Here is a 20,091-nt window from a genome sequence, read left to right on the forward strand (position 1 = left end):
GGCATCTTCTAAGCATAAAAGGACGAGCTAACTTCTTTTTGGTCGACAACGTTTGGAAATAAAAAAACGCACTAACTTGTCCTCGGTCAACAGATCTGAATTATGAATGGCGAGTCAACTTGTCATCGGTCGACAACGTTTGGCCATCAAAAAACGATTTTTAGCAATGTGTTAAGCGAGTGCCTTCTTGATAATAAGAATATCATATCACTTTCTTTTCAGAACAACAACAAATGATCCTCTGCTTAGAATATATAATTATTTAAAATTAAATTAAAATTAAGGCTATAAATTACAAGAATGAGGGTGACTTACTTGTTTTTTTCCTGTTTTCTGTCTTTTGTTTTCTTGAAATTATAGCATTTATGCAAAAAGTACTGTAAGTTGAAACATACGAACGACAATAATAAAACGAATCACGGAAATTCACAAAAACAATAAAATTTACACAATAAACTTTTTTCTTTTTTTTTTTTTTTTTCTTAAATATTCAGCACCTTAAACTGAAAATAAAAATCGTTTATTTATCAAACGTGATCATTTTTTGTTATTATTTATATATTTTTATACTTATTTTTTATATTAATTTTTTTAAGCGAGAAAAAACCAAAAAGATCAGTGAAAGTTATTAACTACGGTTATTAATTTATTGTTACTATTAGTGTTACTTTTTTTTTTTTTTCCTTTATTATAATATTTTTTACATTTATTATTTATTTGTTTATAATAACATTTTTCTTTTTTTTTTACGTATTAATTCACATTTTTATTTTCGTTTTCAATTATCATGGAACTAAATTTAAAATAAGCGTAAGTAATTGTTTTATTCTCCGTAATAAAAGGAATTCTAAGCCTCATTTACTGAAACTAAATATGTAAGATTTCCGTTAAAGCATTGAAAACGACTGTAGTAACTCTCGTATATATTTGTGCCAAATGTCGTAAGATTTTTTTTGGGATTATTGATTATTATGAACGAACCATGCCTGTCATGATCACTCAAAAGTATGTTAGATACGGAACGACAACGAACAAGGTCTGTCATGATCACGTAAGTGTATGTTAGATCCCTTAATAAGTTTCACAAGAGGCTTTTCTTAGAATTATTGGTTAATATGGACGAAGCACTCCCGTCATAATCATTCAAACGTTTATTAGATTAGATCGAATTGGAAATAGATTGTCATATCATTGATACGCAAGGTAGTTCTTGAGAAACGAGTGGTTTCAAATTTTATCCCCCAGGTGATAATATGAAATAAATACACATGCTATAACCCATATGAGAACAAACGGACGGACGGACGAAACTTCCTTACCGAAGGGGCTGATTAGCACGCTGTACCCTGCCCTTCCTATTGTCTCCATTGACTCATGATTTTCTATAGGAAACCCCGAAATTGGGTCCCGACGATCCCTTTAATCTACTTTCCTCTAATAAAAAATTTAATTCATTTTTACCTTAAAAAAAATATTAGTAAAAATTTATTTAGTAATGAAAAAAACAAAAAAAAAAAACAACCTAATGAACTTTCAGAAATAGTATCATTTACGGGATGCGTTTCCATTCCCATTTGATTCAAGAAAAGTGCTTCTGAAAATGTTCGATTTCTGATATAGATTCTATTTCATCCATTAAAATTGAAGACAATGAACGTAAAGGGGCAAGGAAAAATTTTTTACATGTAATATTAAAAAAAGAATTGGAACCAAGTTAATCGATAATCATCCATTTTCAACATTCACTTTAAATATATTAATAAATAACTCGATTTCGAATACGTTTGCACGAAAAAGAAAAAAAAAATTGTATTTGTTGAACGAAACTCCTATGCTGTCAGGAAAATGGGAAAAATGCAATAGCTAGTGATAGACAACGGAAGGTTTTCCTTTAACTAACAAAAAGCCCTTCGAAACTTAACTACATATACGATATAGAAATTTCATCTTTAAAGTGTTTAGTCCTTATTTCACTTGTGGTGCAATGGTACATTAAGTTTGCGCCCAGCTAAACTTCAAATAGTACTAGCTTTTATTATACCAATTGATTCAGAATCAGCTTCAGAAGCACTTTCTCAATTGATGTAAGTTATTCTGTCCGTCCTCCTTTTTTTAAACCGAGCTTATTTGTCCATTTGTCAGTCTGATTTTCTTGTGTTCAGCTTAAAGGCAGCAAATTTTTGAAATATTTTGATGAGGCGTTTTGTTGGCTCAGATTGAACCACTTTTTTCGATAATGTCCCACAAAACGCCTTATTTTTGTATTTAGGGTGGCCCGCGTCCCACTTCTAAATATCGTAATTTTTAGAATTTTTGACAAAAGTCTGTCGATATTGAAGTAAAGTACATATAATTGTTCACTCATTTATTAAGCTTAATACTTTTCAGGCTGCAAAAAAGACTACGCAGTCTGTAGTTTTAAGATAATTATTATCACACTTTCTTTTCAAATGCGATTAACATCACTTTATTTGATTGCCTCCTTCTCTAAGAAGATTTTTTGCGCATTCATATCCAAATTTATAACATTTTTATGAATTTATATTTATTGCATTGTGCGATAATAAAACCTACTGATAATATGTATTTAAAATTTACATTCCAAGCAAAATATTTCTTTTGCTGGTTTTTTTTTTTTTTTAACTTTATCGAACAGCTGATTAGTGTTGATTGCGTCTATTAATTTCTGTTAATTTCCTCTTTGCAAATAATTTTTGATAAATTGAGTGATCAATTTTAGAATTAGAAATTAGGCAACAAAGCTTACACTAAATGAATTTTGTGAATTGCTTTTGTTTTTTTTTTTTCTTATGCACATCTCTAAAAAGTTGTGATTATTAAAATTTCCTACAATTAGAGCGACAAGAGTGCGAGTAAACACAGAACAGCTGTTTTATCAGTTTTTTTTTGTTTTTTTTAATGAGAATTTTTTTGAGATTTCTCTTTATACTTTTTGGAAAAGAAATGAAAAATTTATTTTAAATAAAATAAAAAAATTATTTACGCACAAAAATTTTTATGTTTTTTCTTTTTTTTTTGAATCTACAATTAATGGAAAAAATATATAAATTTTATTTATCGTTTGGTAGATGAAGACGCAAAACACTTATTATACATCAAGCGTATGATTTCATTGTACACCGAGATATAAAAAAAAAAAACCACAAATACATTAATAAAACGCATACGAAGGGAATGAATAAAGTAATGTGAGAAATTAATCTTTTTATATTAATCAAAAGGAAATTTAGTTAAAATTTCTAAATAGCTTTTGAGTTTTGGCTTAATTTTTTTTTTTTGTTGCTTTAAATAAAACACCATCGCTTGGAGAAATTATTTTAAAAATATAGTTGAATTGTTAGATATAAAATTTTTTTTATTTTTTATTTCCTTTTTATGATCACTTGTATTACTTGAATTAATTAATTTCGTTGACATTTATGCATAATTTTTTTTTTATTTTTTCATTTCTTTCTTTGTATAAATTTCTGCAACTTACATTGGTTTTTTTTTTTTTTTTTGGTTTTCGATTTTCAAGTATAAATTGTTATAATTTTTTTTATTACTTTTAATACACTTTATTAACTCTCTCGCACGTTTTTTGATAACACGATACCACGAACGATACACAAAACAACACGTACATACGATTTCAACGCTGCCTGCTGCCTGACTAAATTGCAGTTTACCGCTTCCAAAACATTTAATATTTTTATTCTTTTTTTTTTCCTTTTTGTTTTATTGCTACTGCTGCTCTTTGCTGCGTATTCTGTATTTTTCCTTAATGTTGAGGTTGCTTTGTTTGCATTGTTATTTACACACACACACACACACATATATATATATATATATATATACGCACTCACTAAAGCCAGAGTGTACAATTTACTCTTCGCTTTAACAATATCTCATTATATTTATATATATATACGAAAACAATTAAGCTTATTAATGTGTTGTCAAAAAAGTGGCGGGAATTGACAACAGGGATTAAGAAGCATATGTTTATATAAACGTTAATAAAACTATGAAAAATTTTTTTAAATGCGATTTTTTGAAGTAAGAGGAGAAAGGAATGAAAAATAAATTGATTTAAAATTTAAGTACATATAGATTCAAAAATTTACATTTTTGTGTTACCGTGGATCGAAATAGATAGATAATTATTTTATTTTAAATAATACAATTTAATATTTCCTTTCTTCTTAATTTTTTCTTTCCATTCTAAAAGATCAGCCATGTGAGTTTTGTTTGTCAAAAGCCATGCGTTCACTCACACAAGGCAAAGCAAGTTCGTGTTCATCTATATTTTCGGACTATGAGACGCACTTCAAATTTATAAAATGATTTTTCGCAATATATATATTTTAATGTTACTTTTGAATCAAAATTTTTATTTATTGTCACCCATGCTAACAATATTGAGTTCATCTTCACTCTTGATACAATCCAATGGCATCGTTAGTATTACTTTCACCTGAACTATTATTGTTACTCCTTTCAACCTATAAGACGTGTGATTATATTGAAGAAATGATTTTTTGATAAAATATTTTAATATTACCTTCGAATCATAAAAGGCATCCAAAATATGAGTCCATTTCTCTATGTGGAAAGGTGCACTTTATAGTTATATATATATGGTAAATATACATAAAATCAATTTTATTTTGCTAATTTGTGCGCTAAGCACAACGCAATCGTCTCATTGTTTCCGCGTGGCTTGTATTTGACAAGCAAGACAATGACGTATATTCAACGAAACAAAATCATATGGTCAATGTTTAAAACGCATATGATTTAAAAGTAGTCATTGACATTATCATATAAGCGGAAAGAAAAGATAAACTTAAACTAAAGCAAAATTTTGGGCACTTTATTACAATTTATATAAATGAACCTTACTATATAATATCACTTTAGCAACGCATACCCACTGTAATTTGTTTCATTGCAGTATTTATGAGCAGTTTGCAATTGTTAAGATGACTGATATTCAAGAACCACCACAAGGCGGTACCAAAACCATATTAAACCTGATTAAACTTGATTAAACTTGATTAAACATTATTAAGCATTTCAAAAATTGCCAGCCTTGCGGTACCAAAACCATATTAATTGTGTGTGCTACTGATATTGCGTGGCGCAAGCATTACGCAACGCCCTTCATTTTGACATTTGTCTTAGACGGATATTGCATACTTCGTGATTTGTTTGACTTTCATCTTTAAATTTTCGACTTTAATTGTTGGGAAATTTATAGGAAATCATTATGGTTGAATGCATAGCGAGTTAGGATGCAAAGTACTTTTTATTAAAGTCCTAGTTTTCCTTTGGTGTTATATTATACTTCCTTGGCACTTCATGACTATATAGAGGAGGACGCTTTCTGGCTACAAAGAGAACTTACTAACATTCTGAACTTTCTTTTTAAATAAAAAAACACATTTTTTTTCTTTAAGTACTGTTTTTCGTTTAAAGAAATTCTGCTCATCTTGTGATCGGTGAATTTTTAAACGAAAAGCAAACAGCGGCCCTTGCATAATCCACTTATTTATAAGAATAATTATAATAAAAAGCAAGCACTTTACTTAGCATTAAAAATGCTTACAAGAGTGGTGGACAACACAGTCTATGTAATCAATAAAGTTCTCTAAAAATCAAATGATTTTTAAATATCCCACATACGGTACACATTAAGAAGTCACCTTTAGATTGCTTACATACAAGCAAAATACAAGTTCCCAATAATCAAAAATCTTTTATCCAAGACGCCTAGAGTTTATTAGCTAGATATCGTTGCGAGTAGAAACTCAAATCTGTTTTTCAGAGTTTAACAGATTAAGTTAAACTTTCCACAATTTTTCTGCTATAAACAAAAGAAAATAATGAAACACCGCAACCAAGAAAGAAACGCAAAACGTATATAGGCTACGTAAGAGGAAAATATGCAGTCGCATTAAGCCTGATTTTTGAGTATACAAACAATTCCCGATACTTTTTTGACTATGTATTCATAATATCATTGTTTTACTGTACACAACGCATTTGCCTGATTGCATTGGAAAGAACTCTTCAAGAGAGGGAGAATGTTTTAAGCAGCATATGTGTGTGTGATTAGCATATCATTTATTTTGAAGAATTATTGTCATTGTTTACCATTGTTAGTAGTTACCTAGATCAATGTTGTTGTCTGTCTTTTTAATTTTTTTTTTTGTTTTTCTAATAAAGAAGCTCTCTCTTTATCTCACTCTCTCAATTACAAATGTGTATGTGTAAATACCCTTAGAGAACAAGAGCGTTTATTTTTTAAAAGAGTTTACCTTCATACAGTGTTGCCAGGCGTTTGGTTTTTATGATCACTAAGTTTCATTAATAATTCATACACAGAATTAGAAGATGTGAAGACACTGAGCTTATAGTAAAATAAAATAAAAGAAAAGAAAATAATAAGCAATGAAATTCAAGTGCCCTACACTTATATTAAAATAAGAAAAATGCTTTGTTGAAATTTTGATTAATTAATTTCGGCACTGTTGTCTCTAGTGGGTCTTGCTTTGCAGGCTTTTACGGACAAAAATTATTTCTAAAAATTACAATATAAACCATTTTAAAGATTTATCAGGTTTGGGTATTATTATGAAAAACTCATTTCATAAGTCTGAATGAAAACCTCAAATTAAATATGAATATAAAAAGAAAATTAAATGAACTAGAAATTTTAAAATCTTTACCTTTGTCGGTATGGCTCTTTACTGCTAGCAGTTTCAGTTTGCTAATTTTCATGCAAAATATTTTTGATTCAACTTAACAAAACAACAAACAAATTAAAATATTGTCATCTCGTAAATAGGTCCCAATAGCAAAAAGAAGGTATATAGGAAAATCTTTGAGCTTAGAAATTTTGTTGTTATGAGTAATTCTCAACGTTTTATAACATTGAGATTTCTATAAAAATGGTACAACAGTGCGACTTTTATATATTCATCGGTGATGGCAGGTAATGGTAAATGTTGAAGACGATTTTCAAATAAAAGACTCATTAATTACATACAGAGAAAGTTTCAAATTTTAGATTGTTCTTGTCTTAAATTTCTATTAGAAAAGCTTTTGCATTACGTAAGAAAATTTTCTTGTTTTCCATATTTACAGTTAAATATCAATTTTTATATATATTTTTTTTATAGATCATGTAGGGCAACGATTGAAGTAATTGATAGACAAAGTTTGACTAGAAACGATTTAAAACATTTTCAGTCACCATTTCCAGGAATAATAAAGATTTACTAGTCATTTGATCGATTCTTAGGTCAAGATCGATTCGGCATTGGAAATAGTTTTCGTTATTCTTAGACAACTGCCTAACGTCGTCTTCTTTATTTTGCTTATAAAATTTATTTTATTTTTTATACATTCATGATTCACAATAAAATATTTTCAATAGATTTTTCATAAACAATATTCAAAATTCCTACTTTTCCAACAATCTGGCATTTATAAAAGAGAACACATACAAATTACTTTTTGTTTTCTTTAATACCCTCTCTCTCTCTCTTTCTGTCTCTTTTATTCATCTCTTTAGCATACCAAAACACAAGAGAACGAGAAAGCTTATAGTAAAAAAAAAGGTCATTTACAAGTTAGAGTTTCTTTGCCAGGCAATTCCACGCAGCATTTGTTTACGTTTTTGCCTAATTCACGTGTTATAAATTAAATGCACATTGTTTACAATATAAACCGCATACGCATATTTCTAATGATAGTTTGCGTTATAGAACGCAACTGTACATTTGCAACAAAACATTATTTAAATTTTGTATTGATTACCAGTAAAAGCATTTAAAATGCCGGAGCATATACTTGCGTTTGCAAAATTAATGGAGAAGGAGGAACAATTGGCGATTGAAACACTTTTAACCCTTGATGTAGAGCCAAAATTGTTTTAAAACATCTAATGTACACAAGCATATTGACTACTGTGCATTACCCTTTCAATTGAAAATTTATATCAATATGAAATATATATATATATGTATATATATATATATATATATATGTGTGTTATGCACTTACCTGGTCTATATCGAAATCCCATTCGGGCGAAGGCGATCGCGCCGAACGATCGGATCGATCGGCTGGCGGTGTGCCTTGAGCCGGGGATCCGTGCGGTTCTTCAGGTATGACAGCGAAGCGTCCCCTTTGTAAAATTGGCGATATTGTGCCATAATTTGCTAAATATAAAGACATGAACGGAATGATATTATATTTAGATTAGCGATAAGTTGCCTGGAATTGTCAATACTCACAAGTGGGCATTAAACGGAAACGTCCAAGTGTGGCCTCTGGTGGACCTTGAGCAGGTGAACTTATGCGAAAACGACCGCGCTTAGCAGCGGCTACTTCTTCGTAGCCTCCACCGCCGCTATTAGGCATGGTTCGTTATTATTGCTCCTGTAATATGCAATTAATAAGTATTTAGTCTAAAAGATAATGACGTAAACACTGCATATAAATCAATGATTCAAATTCGGGAGCGATCCGCCTGATTGGCCGAGTAGGCAAGAGTCTCGACTAGCAACTCAATGGTCGTGGGTTCAAATCTCAAGTGCGGTAGAGTTTTTAATAAAGCCGAAAGCCTTAGATGCTAGTTCTTTACGACTTTAGTCTTAGAATTTATTCTCTGGCTAAATTTATAATGATAATAAACTCGGGAGCGTTAAATGAGTAAGAACAAATACGATCAACCCTACACCACTTGTCTTGTAGTACAGTTATTTAAATAAGCCTTTAGGTAGAAAATGATTGAAAAAGTAATCCAATCCCCGAAGCATTTTCAATTGAGTGCGTCCTTGAGCCAAAACCCGTCGATGTATCAAATTACATCAACATACATCAAAAACAATTAAGAACATTATAGTCGGGAAACGCCAACAATTTCATGCCCTACGCCTGTAGATTGAAGGCAAGAAAACAAGACGGATAGATGAACAAAAATTTTAGTTTGATTAAGAAAGTGATTCTATAGGCTGAACATCATAATACAAGACGGGAGGACGGACGGATGGACAGACAAGATCAAATCGATTCATAAAATAATCCTAAACCGATCGTTATAATAAAAGTTGTGTCTATCTCAAGTCCTTCTTAATGTTGCGTATATCCGCACGAGCTTAATACACCCTCATAGCTTAAGTTGTACAGAATATATAAAAAAAAAAAAATTAAACCGTATTTCAGTATTAAGTGAGAAATAAAATCTAAAACAATTTACAGTTATAGAGCATTTTATAATTGGATCCAACTTCTGCTGAAAGAACTGCTGAGAAAGAGCCAACATTTTTGTTGAAGCAAATCGAGCCTTTTTAAAATAACTTAAACTGCATATTATCTGAAACGTCTTAATAGGTTACTTTACATTCATACATTCAAGTGAGACCCGTTGTCATTTAAACTTGATAGTCCTATAGTGCGACCGGATTTGCGATTTCTCAGAATTTCTATTTATCCGTGAGTATTGAATGAGCATAGTATCGGAGAAGATTACCGAAGCAAGCCTGTTAAAAACCCTTAGCAAACATTGCTTGATGAAATGCGCTTCTCCTGATCAGATCAGATAGTACTTCAAAGTTGTTTATATCTTCTTTCAAATAATTACGCTGACTGCAATGAAGCAAGCTATTAAGCCCGCCACTTACAAGGACTTAGAAGGAAACTTATAAAAGTGACTAAAGGGCAGGTAGACGGCCTGACAATCTTTATTGTCGAACGGAGAGTAAATACCAGATTCGCAGACAAGACAGATTAAATCATTCGCGAGTAGAAACTTTTTCATGTATAGCAGATGGGAAGACATCTAGATTTTCTTGTTGTATGAATATCCAGCGGAATGAACTTTTAACCCTTCTTGCCACTATAAGTGGAAACTTTGCCAGTTAACTCTGGGGTTCACACAGGAGCTTTGAATTTGTTTGAAGACTTTTGTCTTTCTTCGCGCTTACGATGATGGATAAATGTGCGGATAGTAAATGGACTGACATCGAGATTCTCTTGTGGTACTAACGCCCATCGAGCGGGAATAGTTAGTTCCTTAAAAAAAAGCTTTATTAGGAAAAGGGACGTGCAACTATAGTAGCTATCACTGGAGTTAATGCAGGAACTTGAAGGGTTTTTTGCTTTTCTTCGTGCTTACGATGGTCAACAAAGGGGTGGATAGCACACAGGCCGACATTGAGATTCTGTGGTGGCTGGCGAGGGAAATGATTTTAATAAGAGTTTAACACGTCTCTATGGGAAATGATGGCTACACATCTATGCTTTCCATTACAAAGATGTTAACTTTAATCTCAATCGTTTACTCTATTCAAATTCATTAGCAGATTGCTCTTGAGAAGAAGGATTAGTGCGGCTCCCTTATGCACTTGCGTCAAATGCATTTAGGAGTGTCATTTAAGCAGTGCTATGTCAATTCCTTCATGCATTCTTGCCAAACTTACTTAATAAAGTTGTGTAAGTAAACAAATGAGAAAATTACAGACAGCTATCACCGAACTTCTTACACCCCCGTCAACCTTATCTTAAAAGGAACGAAAAAGAAATGAATTTTTATACACTGTTAAGATGAGAGGGTGCCTGGGTGAGTTTTAGTGTGTCTGCTATAGTTTATCAGCGATTAACAAATAAAAGCACCGAAAGCTTATGGGACACTGTTGGTCGGTGTGCGCGCCAAGAAAATTTCTACCCGATATCTTAATTTTTTCGGTCGCAAAAATATTTACCACAAACGGTACGCACGCGACTACGAAGATAAATACCCAAATTGGCAGATTGTCACGTGGACAGACAGGCAGTGTAATGGATGGACACGAATAGGTGGATTCGATACTGAACTGAAGAACTCGTATACTTTATAGAGGCTTTCAAGTCGCCTTCTGGATGTTGCAAATGCTTTGATAAAATGAATGCATGATAGCTGCACATCCTTGGATGATTGGTATAAAAATAGAGCTTGAAAATGCTTGGAAAAAACATGCCTACCCTAGAAAGAATAATATAAACAAACACTCATAAACACACACACACACACACACACACACACACAGACGCATACTTTTAAAGAAGATGACCTCATACTTTCAATTCAAAATTTAAACAAAAAAACAGACTTCTTAATTCATATGTGTGCGTACGTGTGTGTGTGTTCGTGTGCGTGTATGTGTGCGTCTGTGCCTATGTAGAAAAATTGCTTAATTTTGGCCACTTACCACACGCGCACTGTATACTGCAGTCAAAATTGAATTGAATTTTATTCGTTGTATGTCTTTTAGTTTGTTTGTTTGTTTATTTGTTTGATTTTTTGCCGATGTCTGTTAAACGATATCACTTGCTTTATATGATAATCAAGCATACGTAGACAGATTTTTCTTTTGTTTTTTGTTTTTATTTATTTATTTATTTTTTTTTTCTTTTAAGGTTTTAATTATAACGGTTTCATTAACGAGCTTAATCGGCTCACACGTGCACACATACGTGAGCAGAACGGAAATAAAAATTTTACTGCATTACTCAAACATATACGCACACTTCTTATTGTTACGTTGCAATTGCAACGTAAGGAATTTATTAATAAGCACCTGAAGTATATTTTTTTTTTTTATTTTTTTTTACATAAAATTTTTGCAAAAATTTTTTCTTGTTGCAAGGAAATTGTTGTAAAATTATTTTTTTTTTTAAATTATCAAAAAAAAAAAAGATTTTTTTTTTGCTTTTAAAGAAATTTAAAAAATTTTTTTTAAAATTATTTAAGTAATTTTAAGTTGGCAAAAAAATATGTTTTTTAATTTTTCAAGCATTATTTTTAATACAATTTTTGTATTTATTATATATATGTATATATATATATATTTTCTTCTTCTTTCAAATTCGAGTTTTCTTGCACTCAACTTGGTTTAATTGATTTTTAATGATTTATTATTTTTCATTTTTTTCTTCACCTTTCTTTTCTTACATACATTCACTTTAATAAATAAAGAAACATTCGCACTAGTTTAGTCAGTAATTATGCCTCTGATGCAACAAACTGTTATAATAAAATTTTGTAGAAGAAATAAAATGAAAAACAAAACAAAAAAAAAAAATTCAAAAAACAAAAACAACAACAATATCAAAAATATATATATAAAAACAAAAAAAAAAATGCTAATATTTTTTGAATGCTGCTGCTGCTGCTGCACCACCATTGAATTGACTTTACAAGACTTTATGCAATCTTTGTTGTGCGCTGGTAATAAAGTAAAAGGAAACAACAATAACAACAACAATAGCGACAACCACAAAAACATGTAAAACAATTTTCACTCTATATGAACTCACGGCTCTCAGAAAATAAAAATAAAATGCCAACAACAACAACTACAACGATAACACTAAGAAGAAAAACAACGGCAGCAAAACAAGTGGAAATTAATGCAGAAAAAGACGAAAAATGAAACACTTTCATACGCACGGGGTCTAATAAAAGAGGAAAACTTTTTTTTTCTTTCTCTATTGTATTAATACTCTCTCCCTTTCTCTCTCTTTCTCTCGCTCTCTGTATCTCTCGGATAGGCGGCACACGTCAACAAGCTTTCGGTTGTATTAAAAAAAAAAAAAAAACAACAACAACAAACGAAAAAACAAAAACAAGCAAAAAAATGTACACAAAGCTTTGAACGAATTTTTGACACCTATTTACTATGCCATCGAAATTTAAAGGCGATAAAATCTCTGTCTATACCATCCCAGGAGATTGGAGTTACGAAGCATTGAACGAATTTTTGACACCTATCTACTATGTCCTCGAAACTTAAAGGCAATAGTATATAAACATGGTCCCAAGAGATTGCAGACTAGGCTATCGCATAGACGGGGAGATAAGGCTCAGGACTGCCAAGTCCGTGTTTGGGGATTTGAATCCCACTATGGGTAGTTCATACTTTGTTCATGCTCTGTAGTAAAGTGAATTGACGACCAGTGCCAAAACTGGTTTACAAAACAGACCAATTTTGACATTGAAGATGATGTACCTGAGTTCTAAAAGGACAGCTCACAATGACAATAAAGGAATTAAGTGATGCCCACCGACATATAACGAGTCGTGAGATGACTCTAATGACTTACTAACTTTCCGAACAAACTAATGCTTAGTTAACCTAACATATAGTTAATATACACTTAATAATTAGAAGCTAACATAAATTAGTTATACAACTTCACTTGTTACGGCTTTGAGCCTACACTACTTAATACTTTCCAATCGATCGTCTGATCGAAGTTCTTCTCTATTATGTTATAAGTTTGTAAGCCTTAGGCTTAAGTTCCTTTGCAAGCACTTTAAACCTGAACAAAACATGACCGGGCAAAGACGACTACTAAATACCCTACCAATTCGCCCAGTACAATTAAACACTCGCTTTCGTAATAATACATCAAGAACTACATATTATTTTCATGAAAGTCTGCATAGTGCAGACCCCCAAAACGTCATATGACGTAATCCACATTTAGCAAACCTAATTTAATCCCGAAAAATGTTATTGTTTCCCAGTTTCAATCATAGAAAACTAGAAAATAAACTTTCTTTTCATATAAGGGCTTGTTTTTCATGATAGCCCTTAGGGTCTGAACAATAGATCTATGTGATCCAAATTCTCTACTGTTCATTCTGCTACTATAGACCCAAAAATACATGGGCAGAGGGATAGACGAGATTACCAGAAGTGTAATCGTCTTAATATCTAAACTAACAAGATTGGCCTTAAAGAAGAAGACTGCTTGGTATTAATCGAAATAACTGAAAAGAACAGAATGCATGAGGCAAGATCTCTCATTGTCTCGCTAGAGGATCACATTTTCTTGCCCTTTTTATGAATTTCATCTCCAACTATACCTAAGGGTCTATCGCATGGTCATGTAGTTAACAAATTGGTTCAATTTCGTTGGCTGCAGATGACGCTTTCATTATGATTGGCGTATAGCCGTAATTATAGTGAACATTCGCTTGGTCATAAAGCTTACCATCGGAATTGAACCAATTTGCTAGATGTTCTGCTTACCGATCGGGCATACAACACCTCCAAGGTAGTGGTCACTCTCTGGCTTCCTCTTTCTCCTCACTACTTTCTGATCCTTACCTCGTCACACATGGGGACCATCTTCCGAGTGGTTCGTTATATAAGAAGAAAGAAAAAGCTTGTTCTGGGCGTTACATAAATCCGCACTATACCCTTACACCTTACCACTATGACGTAGGAATGAAGCGACATAATTTACAATCCTACAATCTCGCACATATATTTTTCTGGTGATAACTATACATATATACATATGTATCTGCCTGAGTAGCCGAAGGCGAAGTGGTCATGGGTTCGAATCTCAAGTGCGGTAGACTTTTTAATAAAGCCGATAGCCTTAGATTCTAGTGCTTTAAGACTTTAGTTGTAGAATATATTTCTCTGACTATATTAATAATAATAATAACTCTACATATATGATTTTAAGGTGAATCACGTCAGTCCGTCCGTCTATTATCAGCCCAAGCTTAACCGCGTAAATGTTGAGGTCGACAACTGAAAATTAAACCATATATTATCACATAGCTACACCTGGTTTATGGCTCCTCTGCTAGAATGGGCGACATCCATTCAGAAACCGTTCTCCCAACCTCCAAAAATCTTTCCTTACAAAGTACATATAGTATTAGATTTATTTTAATATGAGGTATAGTTTTCTCTAAGGGCTTCAAAAAATTCTTTTTCCTCTTCATCGTGCAGTTAAATTTTTGTTTTTTTGTTTTTTTTTTTTACGTCAGTGAAAAGTCTCTTTCCGTTTTTTTCGGCTTTCTTATTTGCGCATGTCTCGGGCTGAAAAAATTTTCAAATATTTTGTTTTTATGCGGAATTTTTTGATTTACGTTGGACTGCAAAGAACTGATAAAAAACTTATGCAGAATAGGCGAGAGGAAGAGAGGGAGAGAGAGAACCAAAACAACGAACAAGAGAGGAAAAGCTCAACGAGACACAGAGAGAAAGAAAAACTGTTCAGAGATGCTTTTCACTCCTATGATTTTAAAACTTTTCATGCCAGAGTGTCTATTGCTAACATTTTTGCATCTAAAAAATATTGAGCTTTTCAATTATCTAAAATAATACATAGCAAAAAGTGTAAGTACTGGAACTATCCTTTTTCTATTTAGGAATGAAAACAATGAACAAAATTAAGAATGCAAAGATAATAAAATAAAAAAAAGATTTAAAGAAATTATTACTCAACTTGAATATATCGTGGGATAATTTTAATATGGTCCTTTTTATTTATAACCAAACATTTTCAATAAAGTTAAAAAAAAAAAGAAAAGCAACAATATGCTTTGTTTATATATATATATATATGCTTTATTTTACTACTGTTGCTAGTGTTTGTTGTCAAATCGCCAACTTGTTTGTGTGGATAGATGTGACAATTCAATTGATTTTTTTGCATTGATTTGCCATTTGAACAGAGCTTTTTAAATTTTTTTTAAACTTTTTACATTGCTTTAATTTAACAGATTTATATGCCGACGGCGCAATAGAGAGAGTAACTTGAGACAGAGAATAGTATAACGTAAATTAACCGTCCGACTTCCACATACACGATAAATTAACCGTCGGAGTTCCACATATACGGTAAATAAACCGTCCGAGATCCACAAATACGGTAAATTAATTGCGATGGGCGCCCGTAAACTATGCTACACTCATTATATTTATTGTCTAAATAAGCGGAGCTTTTCAAACTTGATATTTATTACGAAAATTTGTTTTACAGCTTGCACAACAAAGTTCAAAAGCCATTGACATGAAATGAGAACAAATAGTGTAAAAGAGAATATATGATGAGAGAGTGTATGCGTACAGTTAGTTACTTACACCATATGTGAGGATATATATATATATATATATATATATAAATAAAAGCGCACAAACACATATAAATATAAACAAACACGTGAGTTATTTTAGGTAAATACAAAAAAGAGCAGGAAAAGAAAGAGAACATTATCTAAACAAAAAAGAAGGGCGAACTACAAGAAAAATGATTCATTCATAATACTTATCAAATGTTTTTGTTTTTTTTCATTATAATTATTATTATTATTAGTAAATATTTTATTAGTCTTGACGTAGAAAACACAAACAAACTGAAATCAAAGCAATGATTGATTTGAAGAATTATTGTTAAAACACGCAAACAACAAAAATATAATAAAATTATGTGTAGAAGTGTTTTTTCATTTAAAGAAATAGTATATCAAGTATATCAAGGTTAAGCAAAGAATGAAATATAACCGCAAATAAATATTAAATAAATTATAATAAATGTTTTAGTTGACCTATTAAAATCAATTTGATTTATTTATTTTTTTTTTATTTTTTTTTTCAAGTTATGCAAACATTTACACTTTTGTTCTTAATTTTTCAAAATTATTCGTTTAATTTAAAAACGTGTGACAGATGACATCACTACATATCTATATATTTGTATATATATGTAGACATACATAAATGCACATAGACACATAGGCATATTAAATGCAGAAATAGGTTGATGCCGGCATTTATGTATTTGAGGGTGGTTTTTATTTAATACAAGCTTAGGTGTACCGATTGATAATTAAGACTTTGGTATTGAAGAAAATACAATACTGTCCAAAAAAAGTCGGTTAAGGTGTTGATTGAGTTCATGCCCTAAGACGTAAGTGTGCTTCAGTTCAGAAAGACTTGAGATAAACCTGATTTTTATTATACATAAGCTTCTCTACCCGTCTGCCCATCGCGTATCTTTTTATTCAGATCGTAATTTTTGGTGTATGTTGGTACATCGACGGGTCTTCCCGCAACGATGAACCTAATTGAAAATGATTCGAATCGAACCACTTTTGCGACCACTACCCATATGATGCCTTATTGCGAAAAGTCGATATATGGGTAACTGCAGGCTGATATCTAATCTATAACGTTATCTTTACTTAGAAGTCAGTCATTAGAAATAGAACAGTAATAATAAGGAAAAATTGTCACAACAGGTAGTGCCCATCCCCGTTTGGAGACCCCTGCCCTAATATGGTAATTTAAAACAAATAAAAGGGGCTGTAATGGGCCTTGGCTCTACACCACCCCACAATTACTTATATAATGACTTTTAAATAAAAAGACTTGTATGGGGAGTGATCCAAAAAGTGCTCCGATTCAAACCACTTTCAATATCAAACTTCATCTCAAAAATTGCGACCTTTAGATTGAACACAAAAATGTATGTACAGATAGAGATAGAGACGGACAGAAAAGCTTAGATCGGTATAACAAAAAGTGGGGCTGTGTCAGGTCCTTCTGGGTACGTCCGCACAAATTTAAAATATCTTGTACCACAGTTGGTGTGTGATATAAAAAGAAATATTAAAAGTGTTCCAATCAGACTAAACGACACAGTTCTAACATTTTTTAATGATTGCCAGAACTATCCATTATCCCTTCTCTTTGTATTCTGGCATTATTTCATTATGGATCCTTTGCATATCTTCAAGCTGTCCTTCAATAATCACATTTCGGCTACAGATAGTCTATGCTTATCGGTTATATCGAAAATAAGCTCCAATGTTATATAGATCTTGGTTACAGAACAATTATGTATGTGTGCACTCCGTCTTACCGGTCAAGTCGAAGACAAATTACGAACATTTTCCAAATCTCGGGTAAACATCAGGTGAGCCTTCTGTCTTATTACTCACCCTGCAGAGATGTAACAATATTTTCTAGATCTCGGATAAAGATCAGCTACGCACTCCGCCTTATTGAAGACATGTCACAATATTTTTTAGATTTCGGATAATGGTCAGTTACGTACTTCGTTTTACTGGTCATGTCGAAGACAAGCCATAATATTTTCCAGATCTCGAGTAGAGGCCAACTTTGATTTCAGTCTTTTCGATTATGTAGAAAAACTTTCTTCCAGCCTTTTCTTCCAGTTTCTCGGCACGTTTGGATGATAAGTTTCATATTCTTTTCAATAGAAATGCCGTGAGGTCTGAACTTTGAACGCAAAACTCATTGTACTTAAGCTGTCGACGGAGTATACTAAACAAATTGAATTTGTTCAGAGCAGCAGCTTTATGTTGAACAAGCGTCTACTGCTCTACGTTTAAAGTCAAGAAGTGAACTTTTCTTGGTTCCATTAAACACGAAATACTGCGATTTTTCTGCAGTGAGTTGGCTGTTGTAACGAATCTCGGATTACAAAAGATCAACTCATGAGATTGAACTCAGATTTTCACGTTCCCTCGCTAGTCAGACAACCATTTAGTTGCGTGTCGGCTTATGCTCAATTTATACAACGATAGAGTGATGGCTTTCAATGAAATTTCTTTTTGGATTAAAAAATTTTTAAAATGAATTTCTTGTAAACTTAACATTTAATAGCTTAGGGTTGCAAGTTTTGTTTTGTTTTGTTTTTTTTTTTTTTTTTTTGACAAAGGGCCGCCGAATAGAGTGCACCGCCTCTAGCAAACAATGCCTTTTATTTACCGATGAACCTAATAATGTAAACAAGAAATTTTTGTATACAATCTATTTGTAGATTTATTTGTAAATATGTTAGCAGATAGTAGTAGCTAGATATGTATGTAAATCAATTGACTGGTTTATAATGTTTTTGTTTTCTCTTTGTTTTAATTAACCGAATGCAAAGGAATAAATAAATAAACCGCACGCTATTGCTTTGTAAACAAAGACACAATATCTAAAAGTAATTTTCAAAAAAATGTATTCCTTTTAATAAACAAATTAAATTTAAAATGAAATTTAATTTTAATTTCGTTTTTCAAAGAAAATTCTATTTTAAATGGAATTCCTTAAGGACATCCTCTCTCTCGGTTCTTTTCGGCATCTTTTGCAAATTGCTTTCGATGAGACTTTTTCACATTCTTTGACATTCTCAAAACTGTTGATTATCTATAAGCCGATGATGTTTACATTTTGACAGAAGAAAACAAGTAAATACATGATAATGGGCCACGGCCCACTATTACTTAACCCCCACGGCTTCGCTTAAAAGAGTTATTCATGTAAAGCCTTTTTAAAATAAGACTTTATATGAGAAACGGTCGAGAAGTCAGTGCATTACGAGCTATTTTGAATATCGTGTGTCCCTTCTTGGGCCAAGATATGTCAATTTATCACAGAAGATTTTGAAAATTACAACCTAAACGTTGAACACAGACATTCATGGACAAAAATCAGACGGCCAGGCACGCAGAATTATTTTCCGAATCGATCACTATAGTAAAAGAAAGGTGTTTCTCAAGTCTCTTTGGGTGTTGCAAACATTCGCACAAAGTTAGTGTACTTCCCTGTACCGCAAATAGTGCAGGATATAAAAATACCACGACAGCCATCAATGTCCACGTGATACGAAAAGTAGTAGGCTAATGTGCATAAGTAACTTAGTAGTCAAAAAAGTGTACTTACACTTAAAATTTTTGGGGCATATTGACTGCCTTTAAAGAGTTCTTTTCAAATTAGAGCGAACTTTATAAGCTGCATTGCTTAGAAAACTTTCTTTCAGATAGACATCATTGCTTACTCTAGCAAAACGTTTGTTTTAAGTAAATTCGACTACGGTTTTTTTTTTTTTTGCTATACGACTAATCACTCAGGCCGATAATAAACGATAAGCTTTTACCGACTCAGCACTTACTATAACTTACAAACTACCAATGTAAACGATACCACATTAAGATTTGAACCCATGAACACAGACTTGGTAATTGCGATTCTCGCCCACTAGGTTACGCGTGCGGGTGGTTTAATCATATCGGCAATTATAAATTGAAAATATTTTGAAACCATCAATGACGTCATTGTTGAAACCGGCCTTTCAACTTTAGAAAAAAGGGTTTATAAGTGAAAAGCCAAAGTCATCCCGCAACTCTTCAACTCTCGCAATTCAATATTCGGCTAAGACGCTGAAGATTATGTGTTGCAAAGGAACAACTTACCTCTACAACTAAACCTCGTCTTC

The 20,091-nt window shown here is 32.0% G+C and overlaps 1 protein-coding gene across 2 annotated transcripts in view; it reads right to left on the reverse strand.

Annotated features, from left to right (window-relative positions):
• LOC119639461 (5'-AMP-activated protein kinase subunit gamma-1) overlaps window positions 1-20,091 on the reverse strand; it is a 159,077-nt gene that overhangs the window by 135,040 nt on the left and 3,946 nt on the right. Inside the window, exons 1-3 of one of the 2 annotated variants that reach the window (XM_038036847.1) lie at window positions 11,262-11,688; window positions 8,307-8,451; window positions 8,074-8,231 (exon numbers count right to left, since the gene is read on the reverse strand). In XM_038036847.1, coding sequence (XP_037892775.1) covers window positions 8,074-8,231; window positions 8,307-8,433 — 285 coding nt within the window. In that variant the 5' untranslated portion in view covers window positions 8,434-8,451; window positions 11,262-11,688. Of the gene's footprint in view, window positions 1-8,073; window positions 8,232-8,306; window positions 8,452-11,261; window positions 11,689-20,091 lie in introns of those variants that run through there. The other variant, XM_038036848.1, reaches the window with a different exon arrangement.

This window comes from Glossina fuscipes, unplaced genomic scaffold, assembly GCF_014805625.2.
Source record: "Glossina fuscipes isolate IAEA_lab_2018 unplaced genomic scaffold, Yale_Gfus_2 112, whole genome shotgun sequence".
Classification (NCBI taxonomy): domain Eukaryota; kingdom Metazoa; phylum Arthropoda; class Insecta; order Diptera; family Glossinidae; genus Glossina; species Glossina fuscipes.